At 53.2% G+C, this 15178-nt stretch overlaps 1 protein-coding gene across 1 annotated transcript in view; it reads left to right on the top strand.

Annotated features, from left to right (window-relative positions):
• The window catches only part of LOC131084072 (uncharacterized), a 42926-nt gene extending 29279 nt beyond the window's left edge, over positions 1 to 13647 (top strand). Inside the window, 8 exon segments of the mRNA XM_058025167.1 lie at positions 2445 to 2676; positions 2818 to 2893; positions 11185 to 11754; positions 11859 to 11909; positions 12113 to 12365; positions 12368 to 12478; positions 13116 to 13292; positions 13541 to 13647. Coding sequence (XP_057881150.1) covers positions 2445 to 2676; positions 2818 to 2893; positions 11185 to 11754; positions 11859 to 11909; positions 12113 to 12365; positions 12368 to 12478; positions 13116 to 13292; positions 13541 to 13647 — 1577 coding nt within the window.
• The last annotated feature ends 1531 nt before the right edge of the window (positions 13648 to 15178 follow it).

Below are 15178 nucleotides of genomic sequence, written 5' to 3'. Positions count from 1 at the left end.
ATTTGCAAATGTGAAAGGAAAGCTTTTCTTTTGGAATTTAAAATCCTGCCAAGGAGGCTGGAAGGAAAGAAGAAAAGGATTCAGACATCTGAAGAAATGTGCTTGATTTTATAAAATGGGGTTGGCCCTGCCCTTTCCCTCCCCACTGTCATTTCTCCTATGACCTGAGAAAAGTGAGCAGAAATGTGTGTTTCCCTTGTAGATAAAGTGTCACTGCTGAAAGAGTTCAGCTACCAATGGAATCACCTGAGTGGCCAAGCCCTGCTGGATGTCACCGAGCGTATCACAGGGATGGCCTCCCCTTCTGAGCCAAGAGCTCTTCCCAGGGAGTATTCACAGGGAATGCCTGTGAGCAGACAGCAGAGCAGCTCCTCCAAACCAGGAGGTACTGAGCTTGTCCCTGCTGCCCCATGGCCAAGGCAGGTGGGTTTGGCAGGTTTTCCCTGGCTGCTGCAGAGCTGGGCAGCACCTGAGATGGGGGCAGCGCTCGGCCTGGGGCTGAGCTCTCACTGGGGCATCTCAGAACCACCTCCAGCAAAGGGAGGGCTAAAAATGCCCCAGCTGGCTCCTCTCTGGGAAGCTCAGGGACATCTGTGATCTTTAAGGGAAAATGGTGGCAAATGCTGTTTCAGGGCATCAGTTTGTTTTGTCCTCACAGAATTCTTGTTTTTCTCTTGGAAAGTTTTGAGGCTGAACCGTGCAGAGCCTGGGGGTCACAGCTTAGGTCAGAACTCAACAGAGGTATCAGAGGCACAGGTTTAGTGCAAGGCAGCCTCTGGGGACACAGGGACAGAAGCAGAGTGCTGAGGCTCCCTGCCTGTGCTGCCAGAGTGGCCTTGGACTGAGCCTTTCAGGGTGTGCAAACAGTGTCTGCCTGTGTCAGCACTGTCCAAAATGCTACAAATGCAGCTGATAATTGATTCCTCGGAGGAACTTGCTGTGTTAGCAATAGCCAAGGAATGGAAAAATTATAATATTAATATATAGCAGAGAAGATGATTGATAGCCTTGCTTTAACTGGGGCTAAATTCACTGCTAATTATGTCAACATCTTTGAATGCAAGGTTTAATACACTTTGTGTCTTCACTAGGAATCTCAAAAGGGCATGTTCAGCAATTGGGAATGTCAAAGGCCCTTTAAAGAGCATTTGAATAAAGTAGATCTCCAGCAATAGGGAGTTTAGTTTAGCAGTTCTTTTTATCTCTTTTTCAAATAAAGGAATTAAATTAGGACTTCTTTAGAAAGAGGAGATGTTCTCTCTGAGATTTAGTAGGAACAGACAGCTGTTCCTCACATTCAGTAGTTACCAATGTCTTTAATTACATTTAAACTCAAATGAATTCCCATTTTAAAATGGGGGCCATAACCCTTTCCTGCTTAGCAGAATTGGTTTTTGGTACTTGCAGGAGCTCTTTCAATGTTGATGACTGCTGATGGATTAACAGCATAGAGAAAATGAAGTCTCTTCCACCACATTATATTAAATGGTTGCTAGATAACATTTTGTCTGATCAGAAAATAAGAATGGTCTCCAGAGCATTTCAGGTTTTTTTCTCTCAGCCAAATCTGCCATGCAAGAAGCCAATTGGTAGTAAATATTTGTCTGTGTTTGATATAGTTCCGTTCAGAAAATGGGCAGAGATATTTCAGAGACAATATGAGAAAACATTCGTGTTTTGGTTACATTTCAGTCCCCTGTGTAGCATTTTTCTTTCTCTATGCCCCTATTTCAGTGGACATTATAAGAAAAAATGCCATTAACATTGGGAGGGGAAGTGGCATTAAAATGTGGAGATGCTCAAATGCCACAGCAATGGGGTCTGGGTAATTCTCTAGGACACCCTGAGGTTTGAAACAGCTCTTTGTAGGAAGCCCCAAAAGCATTCTGCCAAAGACACCAGCTGGTCACTGATGTTTCTCATCCAGCTGTCAGGCAGCAGCCATCTCTGGTGGGCTGGAGTTTTGAGGTGTGTTCTAACGCTGCCCTTTGCTGTGTGCCCCTGAGCAAGGGAAGAGCCAGACTAGACATTTGGCACTTGACATCAAAGTTACAAAAATTGAATCATCCTTTTATTAGAAATCTCTCCATTTCCTCTCTATGGTGCATTTCCAAATCTTCAGTGTGGGTTGAGAAAACTTCCTAATGGAAATGAAAGGCAGTTGGACATTTCATTCATTGTTCATGCAGAAAGAGATTGTGAAATAATTTAGTAAAGGTAGGAAGTCTGCCACAGGGACAAGGCTCTGGTTGGAGCAATTAGTGCTGAGGGGTTGGTGGTTCCATTTCCAGGATGATCAGCTGCTTTGCCCGTTTCTGGATCAGGGGGCTCTGGGTGCTGTTTTGCTGCTCTTGGCCAGAGAGGCTGGCAAGAAGCAGAAGCAGAGGTAGATCCTTGTTTGCAGTGAGGCTGGTGGGTAAGGAGCTGTGTCTCTGTCCCGGCAGTGCTTGTGCAGGGGGTTCATGCCAGGAGCCCTGAAGTCGTCCAGCACAACGCCCTGCCCGTGCTCTGGTCCTGCCTGGAGAACAAGGCGCTGCCTGTGCGGAGCGCCAACATCCGCACCGTGGCCGCCAAGCTTGCCTCTGCCCTCTGCAAGGTGATGGGCACCCAGCTGAAGAAATGTGCTGCCAGCAAGCCTCCACATGTGCGGGAAAACCTCTCCAAATTGTTGGGCTGGTGAAGGCAAGATGTTCTCCAGAAGGCTGAGGAAGTGCTGAGTTGGACACCTCTGGATTTGCCTTTTGTGCTGTGCCAAAAATGACAGAATCCTAAGGAAGGGTGTGCATCTGCCCCCACTCTCTCCATCACATTTCCTAGTCATGGCATGGGGGGCCTGAAGCAGCTCCAGATGGAGGACAAGGTGAAGGCAATCATGGCTCAGCCTCACACAGAGGTGAGGGGGGAGCTGGGCCAATCTCTGCTGGGAGGAAGGGTCTTGTGGCAGCCCCAAGAGGCTGTGCACATTGCCAGGGAACAGCTGTGCCCTGCATGTGCCCCTGCAAGGAGCTGTGCTGCTGCCAGTGCCCCTGGAGCTGTAGGGCTGCTGAGCTGTGGGGCAGGGAGAGGAGCAGGAGGGTGCATGTGCAGCTGCATTCCTGGAGAGCACAGGGCTCTGGGCTCTCTGCTGTCCCAGGGCAGCCCAGAGGCCAGGCTGTGCCTGTGCCAGCTCTGGGCAAGTGGCTCAGGGTTTTGCCCTGGCCTGCCTCAAGAGTCTGCCAGCAGGAGCATGTTTCCCTGTGCAGCTGTTTAGAAGTTTGCAGGAAATGTGTCCCAGGAAATATGGAGCTTCAGCTGCTTTAGGTTTGCATGGTGGCCTCTGTTAAACTTTGCCTCTCTGTTAAACTTTGTGTCTCCATTTTGCAGATCTGGCTGGTTACAGCCTTACCGAGAAGTTTTCTCCAGACACTTCCGATGTTCCCTCACCCACAAAGTCCTTGCCTCCCGTCCAGAAGAGCTCTCTTTCCTCCAAGCTCAGGAAGAAGCTTCCACCAGTATGAAGAGTGTTTGAAGAATAGGATTGATTTGTTAGGCTTCATAGCTACAGCTGTACATATGTTCTGATCTTTAGATGTAGTTTTGAATTAATGTGTTTTGATTCTGTCTTTAAGTTTTGATGACATATTTTAATTGTATATATTTTATTTTGGCGATGAAAAAAAGTAAATAAATAAACAAAATTGAAAAAAACAAAAGGAGAATGTGAGACCAGGACCTGCTAGCCTAGAGATTATGGGAGTGCAGCTCACTTGATATGCCAGTGTCTCACCACATCCTTTCCTCATTAGGCCTCTCCTCTTGCTCTTTGGCCATGTTTTCTTTGTGTCATTTGTGCTGCTCTTTGTTACTTGGCATTACCACAGGGTCTCCTGTTGACCTGTTTGGGGGACAATGGATCCAAAAGATCCTGTCTAGTCAAAGGTTTTCTACCTAGGTGTGTTCTGTGCTCACCAAAGGCCTGAGCAAAGAAACCAAGAGAAGTGTGCCCAAATCCCAAAGCTTTGCTCCTTTGCAATCTCCCACAGATCTGGCTCACAGGTGTCTTCAATCACAATTCCATAGGTAAGAAGAGGTCATGTATTTCACTGGGAAAAGATGCACTGCTTTGGAAAAGTCACCTGTTGTTGCAGTGTGTTGTAAACTTCCTTCCCCAGGTGTGCCAATAACTCTCTTCCCCTTCCCCCCTTGCCCCCTGCTGGGCTGTCAATCAGGTTTAACATTCCAGCAAGGCGTCGTGTGGTTGGTCAAGTTCAAAGGATGTCCCTCAGGCCCAGGGGTCATTGGCCTGTCTAGGTGTCATCCCCCCCTGAGACCCTGCCCCTCTCACCTGGTTGGGTGGCTCACCTGTTCCCTCCCCTTCCCCTGTCCCTGAGCTTAAAAAGGTGATCAGGCCATGCAGTCAATATTCTGTTGGAGCAGTTGCTCACGTTCAGACCTCTGTAACCATGGAATAAACCTCTGGATATAAACCCTCCAGCAGAATCCATCTCCTTTTCCTCCTCACCATTCACCTGAAGCCTTTCTCCTGAGGTAAATGGAGTTCCTAACAAGCCTGGACTTGTTCACTGCCCAGCTGCAATCACCAGTAAGCCAAGGTATCTCTGGGGTGATTACACCACAGTTGCTGCCTTTGGCCCAGCAGCGAGGGTCAGACTGGCCCAGGCACAATCTAACTGGTAATATTGGGATTCATATTCCAATAACCTGTTTGTATATTTACCGGGGTCAGCAGTGCAGCTGTGTTGTTTGCACCTTGTTTGCAGAAGGATGAGTGCACTGAGAGGCCAACAACAAGTGACAAGGGTTCCTCAAATCTGTACTGCAGCCTGGGTGCCATTTAGCCCTGAGCTAGGGGATCATTTGTTCCCATGGACCAGTGCTTGCCAGTGGAATGAATTCCTGCACAGCTGGAAGAAGCAATTCTGGATTCAGCTCCAGCTGTTGGTAGGCTGCATGATCATTGACAATGCTGCCCTTCCAGAAATTGTTCTGCAGTTGTCTTTCATAGTCATTTGAAGCTTTTAAACTTCACATTTCAATTTGCTTTGCCTTAGGGAAAAACACTTCTGGGCCCAGTGCAAACTGTAACCTTTTGACAGCAAAGTCCTCATGGTTGCCAGCTTCTGATGTTACACAATGTCACCTGGCTGCATGTGTTTGCTTAGCTCTGGGTCTAGTCCCGGCCTAGTAAAGCCAACGCAGGGCGGCACGTTGCAGGGAAAACTGGTCCATGAGCTTATGGGGTTGCCATCAGCAGCAGCATGAATGTGCCTTTTCGGGATTTCTCTGGAGACAAAATTAGGGACCTGCTCCATGCCACAATATTCTCTTAGATCATTCTGAAATATCCTAGAAAAGGCAGTGAAACTTCACATCTCCTTGCACACCGACTGTCTGAAGAGGGGCATTTTTGTGCCTCCTCAAAGTCATTGCTCTTGCACATGAGAAACATGAACATCCACCAACAGGAATGATGCATGGTCCTGCTGCTGCTGCTGCAGAGTACTGGGCAGTGCCGACCTGGGTGTTACCAATATGAGCACTTAATTAGCATTTCATGCTCCTTCAAGCTATCCAGATCCCAGGGCTTTTTTGTTTCAAAGCAGCCACTGCACCATCTCTAGGGAAGAACAGGAACTGTGAAACAGCGACTGCCAGCCTTGCAGGGGTGTGGGGGAAAAACTGAAGTGTCTGCATCAAAAGATGAATGGGAAGAGTGTAATTGCCAAAGCAAACGCTTCGTTAGGATAGCAGGAGCAGTTGTTTACTGCATGCTTGCATGAAGATCATTTGGGATCTCCTTTTTGTGTCTCAGGCAGAAAAGGAGCTCTTAATAATTCCACGCTACTTAAACCAGATTGGGATGTAGCTCTGCAGTGGTTCACAATGAAGCAGACTGCCTGCTGTGTCACTGCCAGCCCTGCTGAGCCTGCGAGGGACTGTAGTGTATCCCATGCCTGTTTTGCCTGCAAGCAGAGCTTGGTTTTCCTTATTAGTGTGGAGTAAATACAAGAGTAATAAAATAGACAATTAAACTGGCCACTTTGGAGGATAAGCTCATGCTTTCGCGTGTCAGTCCTGCACCTCATGCTCCCAAGGCTGGTTATTCATCATAAAATATTTTAACAAAAAAACCTCAGCTCTCATGTTACATTTGAATAAAATTGCACAAGATCATCAAGAATTCTGCTGTCAGGAACAAGACAAAAGCCTGCCAACACTCACGTGCAGCTGTCCTGGATTGCTGCAGCCCTTTGTGAAAAGCTGCTGCAGACAGAGTCTTTGGAGTTCGTTTGGGCCTTTATGAAAGATCTGTGGAGCAGTGTGCAGGGCTCTCCTGGCAGGAAACTGTCCAAGCCCAGGGACACGCCGGCAGGAGCGGAGTGGCCCCGCTCCCAGCCCGAGAGTCTGTGAGCTGAGCCACACCGGGGAGAAAAGGCAGCAAGGGGCTCCAGCCCAGCCGCTTCACCTGCCCTGCCCGCTCCATGGAGCTCTGCCATGGGAGAAAGCCGACGCCGGACGAGCCCCCGAGCTTCCATCAGCTGCTGGAACTGCTCCGTGACAGCTCCTGTTCTTCTGAGAGAGACCCCTGCGCCTTCTTGTAACGTGTGTCATGGGGGGATTCTGTTTGTTAATAAACTGTTGGGGGTTTTCCACTTTCATCTATTAGTAATAATTTCCTATTGCTGGAAAGGGAGTGTAGGAACACTTTAGAGGAGACGACTTATTGCACAATATCCTGTGTGAAGCTGTCTCAAACTGTGTGAGACAGATGGCTTCACACAGGAGCATCCCCAAGGCTGCTGAGGGGAAGGCACAGAGGAAGACAAACCCAGTATTTCTGAGGGAACTCCTTGACACCAAACCAACCTGAGGTGTCAAACAGCAGACCTGATGTTTTGAGACATGGGCCAAAGGGGAAACCTTTCAGTGTGTTTGGTCCAGGCTGGGTTATGCTCAGGGCAAAGGTGTGTCAGTGTGTTGGATAATACTCTTTTCTTGACCTAGAGATGGGGCAACTGAGAGGTGTTTTAAAAACTTTTATTCCATTTTCAGTCTCATGAGAAGGGTGAGACAATACAGATGTTATAATTCACGCCATCACAATCAGAAGCCAACTACTTCCTAGTTATAATACATTATAAGCATTTCTTGGTCTATCAGCCTTTTTGCCATGCCATGTTGTAGATGCCTTAAAGCCAATTATTTAAAACTACCCCCTCATGGGTCCCACTACAATGCATCTTTCATAGCTCTGTTTTTCCAAAGTCTTATTTGCAAGGCCATCTTTAGAAACTTTTATCTAGCTCCATTTCTCTCTCAACAGTATCTGTCCTATTCCATGGAAATTTTTAAGTTAGCATTTCTTGTCTCAAGATTTATATACAGATTCATACTGTGTGGGCCTTCTATTAGGCTCTAAAAACTTTCTACATATCCATTTCCGACATCAGTGCACTTGGCTCCTTCTCTCCTCATCATGCCTGGCAAGCACAGGAGCCCAGAGCTCCTGCAGAACCCATCACAGCACTCAGTGGGAGCAAACTTGTGTCCAGTCCTCACCTGGAGCTGTGGTGCCCAGCATTCCACCACACTGGAATGAGGAACTGTTCCTGCTCTTTCAGAAGGAGCTAAGGAGCTTTGGCTTTCAGATCAATTGTCTGTAGGGTCCTGCAGTGCCTGGTGCTTCTCCCTTGCCAGAGGCACTCCAGGCCAGGGGGGCACATCTGGGCTGCTGTGTCTGGCTCTGGGGCTCCTTGTTATGGGCACTGAGGAGGAGCTGCAGAGGCTCTGCAGGACTGACAGGATGGGCTTTGGGGCTGGCAGGAGAAGCTGAGGGACCTGGGCTGCTGGAGCTGCTGAAGAGGAGGCCCAGGGCTCATCCTGCAACTGCTCCAAGGGTGGTTTCAGAGAATCCCAGAATCAATAAGGGTGGAACAGGCCATGGAGATCATCAAGTCCACCCTGTGCCCTGACACCGCCTTGTCCCCCCTGAGCCTTCTCTCCTCCAGGAAAAACAACCTCAGCTCCCTCAGCCACTCCTTACAGCTCTTGTGCTCCAGATCGCTCCCCAGCCTTGTTGCCCTTCTCTGGACACGCTCCAGCCCCTCCATGTTCTTCCTAAATTGGGGACCCCAGAACCACAAACAGCACTCAAGGTGCTGCCCAAGCATTGCTGAGCACAGGGGAAGAATCCCTGCCCTGCTCCTGCTGGCCACACCATTCCTGATCCAGGCCAGGAGCCATTGACCTTCTTGGCCACCTGGGCACACTGCTGGCTCATGTCCAGCCTGCTGTCCATCAGTCCCTGCAGGTCCCTTTCTGCCTGTCTGCTGTCCAGCCACTCTGGCACCTTGTTGAGGGAGGCAAGTAGGGAGGGAATGGGTCCAGATCCAATCCTTCCTGAAATGTGGTGTTTGCTGGCACTGCCAGTTCCCAGATTTTGATATTTCCCTATTCTGGCACAGCCCAAGTGCAGCAATTTGCTGGCAAAGAAAGTCAAAAACCAAGCAAAGACCTGGAACCTACAGCAACCCAATCTCGGGTTAGCGACACTGCCAGTACCCAGATTGGGAATGTTTCAGATGCCTGCACAGCCTAATTCCAGCAGTTTGCTGGCACAGAAAATTAGCATCTGGCAATTTCTCAGTGCCAGCAAAACCTACATGCAGCAATTTTCTGGCAAAGAAAGCCAGAACCCAGCAGCTTCCCAGTGCTGCCACCAGCACCACCCAGGTCTGGTGTTTGCTGCGCAAGTTCCCAGATCTGGAAATTTCCCAGTGCTGGCACAGCCCAAGTCCAGCAATTTGCTGGCACAGAAAGCCAAAATCTGGCAATTTCCTGATGCCAATACAGGTGCCCAGACCTGGTGTTTGCTGCCACTGCCAGGGCTCAGATCTGGATATTTCCCTGTTCTGGCAGAGCCAAGTCCAGCAATTTTCTGGTAAAGAAAGCCACAACTGGCAATTCCCTGCTACCGTCATTGGCAATGCCAAGATCCGGTGTTTGCTGCCACTGCCAGTGCTCAGATGCGGGAATTTCCCGGTGCCAGCACAGCCCAAGTCTAGTAATTTTCTGGCAAAGAAAGCCAAGACCTTGCAAATACCTGGTACCTACAGCAACCCAACCTTGTGTTTGCTGACAGCACAAGTGTCCAGATCCAGAATTTTTCAGGGTCCTGCACAGCATAATTCCAGCAATATGCTAGCACTGAAAGTTCACATTTGGCAATTTCCTGGTGCTGGCACATTCCCCACCCAGATCTGGTGTGCGCTGGCACTGCCAGTGCCCACATCTGGCAATTTCCCTGTTCCGGCACTGCCCATGTCCAGCAATTTGCTGGCAAAGAAAGCTAAAACATGCCAATTTCCTCTCACCAGCACTGCCCAATCTGGAGTTTGCTGGCAGCAGGATCCCAAGAAAGAAGGAAGGAAAGAAGGAAAGAAAAGAGGAAGGCATCCAGATCCAGTCCTTCCTGGAGCCTGGAGCCTGAAATGGGCTGTTTGCTGCCACTGCCAGTGCCCAGATCTGGAAATTTCCCTATTCTGACACAGCCCAAGTGCAGCAATTTGCTGGCACAGAAATCCAAAACCTGTGGCAGCTTCCTGCTACTGGCTCTGGCACCGCCCCCACATCTTGTGTTTCCTGCACCAGAACCCAGATTTGGAAATTTCTCAGTGCCAGCAGAGCCCAAATCTGGCAGATTTCTGTCTCTGCCAACGACACCACCCAGATCTGATGTTTGCTGGCAGTGCCAGCGCCCAGATCTGAAAACTTCCTGGTGCTGGCACAGCCCAAGCCCAGTGATTTGCTGGCACAGAAACTCAAAATTTGGAAATCTTCAGGTTCTGGCACCAGCACCATCCAACTCTGGTGTTTGCTGGGACCGCCAGTGCCCAGATTTGGAAATTTCCCGGTGCCTTCACAGCACAGGTCTAGCAATTTGGTTTTAGCTAGCTTAGGAAGAGAAGTTCCTCGGACTGTGACTTTCCTTCTTCTTGGAACTGTTTAAACCTGCTCTGGACTGCAAACCCAGAAAAACACTGGCAGCAGCTCACACCTGTGGCCCATCGAGCTCTGGGACACTGCATTCCAGAACCAGAGGGACTTAAAAGAGACCGAGTGAGCCAACTACAACCCACAAAAAGGACTTTCTGAATTTGCCATCTCTTCAGCACTGTCAGAGGTTTTATTTACTATTATTCATTTTTCATGCTTGTGAATACTTCACCTGTTACATAAACTGGGGTTTTTTTCACTTTTCTCAAGGGAAGTCTTTTCCTGAAGTAGTGGGGGTAGGGGACGCTTGAACTTGCTTTCTAGACGGACCCCTTTAGGAGATTTCCTCCCAAAATTTGCCCAAAATAAGCCAGAACAAACAGTCATCATGAAAATTTCACCAGTGGCACAATTTCCTGGTGGCAAATCTTGTGACAGAAGCTTGACCTTGTTCTCCATGAGAGATTCTTGGGAAGAGCAGACAGGAGAAGATTCCTGGAAAACTGAAACAGCTTTCCAGAAGTGAAATGAAAATGAAAGAAACAATCCAAGGTGTTTTCCTCTATTAATTTCTATGCTCCCCTTTTCCATGTTCCATTCCAGTAATTCCAGATGCACCTCACCTCTAAGATCGGTGACTTAGTGATTTTTAGACACTCTAAAATACCATGAGCCACACACAGTTTTCCTTTCCCTGTTTTTACAGGAAAGCAACAGTGGAGGTGTAAGTGCAGTGCTGGGGTCAGGTAGGAATCCTACACCAAGGGAAGGTGCCCCGACAGTGTTTGACCCTCAGCAAGGACAATGCACAGCAGCAGGGGAGGGGATCGCTGTGCCAGCGTGCGGGAGTCAGGGCTCTGCATCTGGGCTCAAGGCTGCAAAGTTCCCGTGTTTGGGCAGATGGAGGGGCTGTCCCCGGGGCGCGCGGGGCTCGAACGTGGGGCTCGTGGGGCGAGCGGGGAACGGACACGGGGACGAACGGCCCCGGTGCTTCAGTTGCAGTGGCGGCAGCGGCGCCAGCAGCAGCGGCGGCAGCACCAAAACAGATACTTTTGAATAGTCTTCCTCCTTTTCTTTCTCTTTCTCTCTTTCTTTCTCTCTCTCTCCCTTTCCCGCTGTCGGGCGCCCTTCTCTCGGGGTCCCTTGCCCGGCGTCCCTCTCCTCTCCCCGCCTCCCTCTCCCCTGCCGGGCCATGCCATGCCCCCGGCCCGCCCCCGGCCCCGGGCGGAGTTGCCCCGTGCCCGGCCCCGGCCGTCCCGCCGCGGTCTCGCCTCCGCCCGGCTCTGGCCGTACTGGCGGTGGCGCTGCTGGGCAGGCATCAGTGCTTGGGGCCGGGGCGGCATCGCCGCCCTTCGGCTCCGCCTGGCCCGACCCCGGACCCGGACCCGACACAGGGTCCAGTCCCGCGCCCGGCCCCGGCTCCTCCCGGGGCCCGCGGAGGACACACGCGGCGCGGCCGCTCCCGCCGCTTCCGCTGCGGCTTCCCCGGCCCGAGCTCCGCCGCTCGGCAGCGCGGCCGCCGGCCCCGAGCCTCCCGTGCCGCGTTCCGAGGAGCGAACGCCTGGGCATGGCCGGCCCGGCGCGGGTGAGGGGCGCTTGGGGGCCGTTGCTGGCCCCAGGCCGAGCGCTGACAGCCGCGTCCCGCCCGCAGGGAAGGAGCAGGAGGCCCTGCAGGAGCGGTACCGGCAGGGCTCGCTGCTGGGGCGCGGCGGCTTCGGCAGCGTCTTCGCGGCCACGCGGCTCTCGGACGGCGCCCCGGTGAGCGGCGGGGCCGGTGGCGGGCGCCGGAGGAGGAGGAGGGCGGAGGATGGGGCTCGCAGGGCGGGCGGCAAGCTCACCCCGCTGCTGCCCTTGGCTTGCAGGTGGCCATCAAAAGGGTGCCACGGAACCGCGTCCGGCACTGGGGCGAGCTGGTGAGTGAGCGGGGCCAGCGGCGGAAGCCGGGGCTGCCGGCCGGGAATGAGCCGGGGCCCGGCACGATGGGAGCCGCCAGGACGCCCCGAGGGAGAGCGGGCGTGGGGCCAGCGCAGGGCGCAGAGCATCCCTGGCTGGCTGAGGGCTTCCCGAGCCCCGGCACGGCATCAGCCCCACTGACGGCATCGTGCTCCTCCCGCAGCCCGACGGCACCAGCGCACCCCTGGAGATCGTGCTGCTGGCCAAGGTGTCCACTGGCTTCCCCGGTGTGGTCCAGCTGCTGGAGTGGCTCGAGCTCCCCAACTTCATCGTGATGGTGCTGGAGCAGCCAGAGCAGTGTCAGGATCTGCAGCGTTTCATTCGGGCACGGCGGTTCCTGCCCGAGGAGGTGGCGCAGGAGCTGTTCCGCCACGTGCTGGAGGCCGTGTGGCACTGCACCAGCTGTGGGGTCCTGCACAGGACATCAAACCAGAGAACATCCTGGTTGACCTGGACACCGGCCAGGCCAAACTAATTGACTTTGGCTGTGGCACCTACCTGCAAGACACAGTCTACACTCGCTTTGCAGGTGAGCCTACACAGGGCTGTGCTCCCGCTGCTGGCATCTCATGGCCCAACATCTCACAGCCCAAGCTGGCTGTGGCAGCGGGGATTCTCCCTTTTGCTGCCAGTCAGGCCACTGAGTCTTCAGCTGAGTTGCTTTAGAGCGGGGCTGGGTGGACAGCCATCTTCCAGCCCTGCTGGCAGCCTTTGCCAGCCACTCTGCCCAGGACTGGGGTTGGGCTGGGGCAGCCAGCCCGACCAAAACCCCCGTGGGTGGGGTAGCAGAGAGGGGGGCGGGAACTTGTGCCCAAGCTGGTTTGGTGTGCAGGGGAGAGGAAGAGCTTGGACTGCTCCACTCACCCTGTTTGCCTGGCTTCATAATATTTTTGGGGCAATGCAGGCAGGGAGGATAAGGGCAGGTTTTTTCCCCAGCATGGAGTGGGTTTTTCCTTTGCATGTCATGGTTGGGCCTAGCCAGGGCTGCCCTCTTCCAACACCAGTGGCTTCTTTTCAACCCTGTTTGTGCACAAGTCCCAGGTGCTGGCGAGAGGGCAGTGGTCACCCTGTGTGCCACTGGGGCAGCCACCGCAGGCCCAGGGATGCTGGGGCCAGGCTCTGGAAGCAGCAGCATCCCCCTGCTGAATTCCATCTGTATTCCATAGGAACACTGTCCTACAGCCCCCTGGAATGGAACGACTTTGGCTGGTACCATGACGAGGCAGCAACGGTCTGGTCCCTGGGCATCCTGCTGCACCAGATGGTCTGCGGGGAGCACCCTTTCAGGAGGGGCCAGAACCTCAGCTGGGGCCAGCTCCCGCTGCCACAAAGGCTCTCTCAAGGTGGATCCTCATCTCTGGGCACGGGGGGAATCCCAGTGCTGGGAGCCAGCAGCGGGCTCGTGAGCATCCCGCTCGGGCAGCTGCTGAGGAGGTGGCACATGTCCTGCTCTCCTCCAAAACAGGGAATTGATGGGAAAGTTTAGGCCCGGCTCTGAGCACATCCAGCATGGCCTGGGCCTGGGAATAGTGGGGCAAAGCAGACAGGAGCCTTCTCTGACTGACCGTCAGTTTCTGCTTTCTCTCCCCAGAGTGCAAAGATCTGATCAGGTGGTGTTTATCCGTGAACTCCTTGGACAGACCCACACTGGAAGACCTGTTCTGTAATCCTTGGGTGCAGGATATTCCTCTGCCATAGAAGAAGGGAGAGAGCCACAGGTACACTTTTATCCAGGGCCCTGGTAAGTTCCTGCTCCACACATGCCTTGGCAGTCAGAAACAAAGGAACCCAGAGCTTTTTGTGCTGCCTGTGTCACTGCACTGGGCTCATGGGATGGGAACACGCAGCCCTTGTACTGGAGCTGAGCTGCTCTGCCCAGCAATGGTGGCAGCCGCCATCCCAGCTGGTTTTGCTTGTCCTGGTTCCCTGACAGCTGGGGCCCTGGGCAGAGCCCTGAGAGCCTGGTCTGCCCGCAGGGAAGGAGAAGGAGCCCCTGGAGAAGCTGTACCGAGTGGGGATGCTGCTGCTGCTGCTGCTGCTGCTACTGCTACTGGAGACAGCGAGGGTGACATCAAGGATGACAAGCTCTTCCTCAGCCTGGCCACTGGAGGCTGAAGGTGATGGACTTTGATTCTGGCACCTTCTTCAAAGCCAAACTCCCCAGAAAATTTGCAGATGAGTCCCCACCTGGGGAAATTCTGCCAGGTTTGGGCATGGCCCAGCCTGGCGGGGAACCAAAGGCTCCTCCCTTGCTAGGGCAGATGCAACTCATTCTTCAGTCGCTGCCCAGCTGCTTTTGGCAGGGCTGGGAGGATGGGCTGGAGTGGGTAGGAAATGGGAGTGGGCTCCTGGCCCTGCCAACAGCCCCCAGCACCCACCGTGCCCCGGGCTGGGGCTGGGGCAGCCAGCCCGACACAAACCAACCCCCATGGTGGGAGCAGAGGTGGGACTCCAGAACCTGTGCACAGCTGCTTTGCTGTGCAGGCAAGGAAGGGCTTGGGCTGCTCCACTGCCCTTGTTTGCTTTGGGGTCACCATAATTTTGGGGGGCAGTGCATGGGGGAAGAGAGAGAAAGTGTGGGTTTCCCTCACCCATGGCTGTGTTTTTCCCTGGCATGTAAGGGTTGGGCCTTCCTGAAGACTCTGACAGAGATGGGAGTTTTTACCATTTTTCTTGTTTTCCCTTTTTGCATCTAACCTCTTTTCAAGATTGTATTGTTTGTTTTTTCAGAGAAACCGTTCAAGGTGGTCCAGTGTGGATGGGGAAGTGCTTGGGAGCAGCTGTGGCGTGGATGGGCCATGCCCTTGGAGAAGGCTGAGGACATGGTTTGGGAACAGCTTTTCTTCCAGCCGTGGCTGGCGTGAGTTGGGTCCCTGTGTGCTTGGCAGGGTGGGATCAGAGCTTTTGGGAGATGGCAGCGAGCACAGGAGCATCCTGCTCTGGGCAGCTGCTGAGGGCTGGATGTGCCATGGCTGGCTGCAGGCTGGGCACAAGTCCTGCCCTCCTGCTCTGCTGCCAAAGGCAGCAGGGATGGGCAGCTCTGGGCACAGCTCTGGGCACAGCCAGCATGGCCTGGGCACCACAGGCCTTGGCACAAGGGCACAGGAGCCCTCAGCTGACGGGCGGTTTCTGCTTTCTCTCCTTGCAGCCGGGCTCTGCGGGTGCTGAGGCTGCTCTGGGCTCTTCCAGGGCTCTGCTGGGCTCAGCCCTGGGCCCAGCTGGGCTGGCT

This window comes from Melospiza georgiana, chromosome 5, assembly GCF_028018845.1.
Source record: "Melospiza georgiana isolate bMelGeo1 chromosome 5, bMelGeo1.pri, whole genome shotgun sequence".
NCBI lineage: Eukaryota > Metazoa > Chordata > Aves > Passeriformes > Passerellidae > Melospiza > Melospiza georgiana.
The sequence above is the reverse complement of the archived record's forward strand: the minus strand, read 5'-3'. Positions and strand labels throughout refer to the sequence as shown.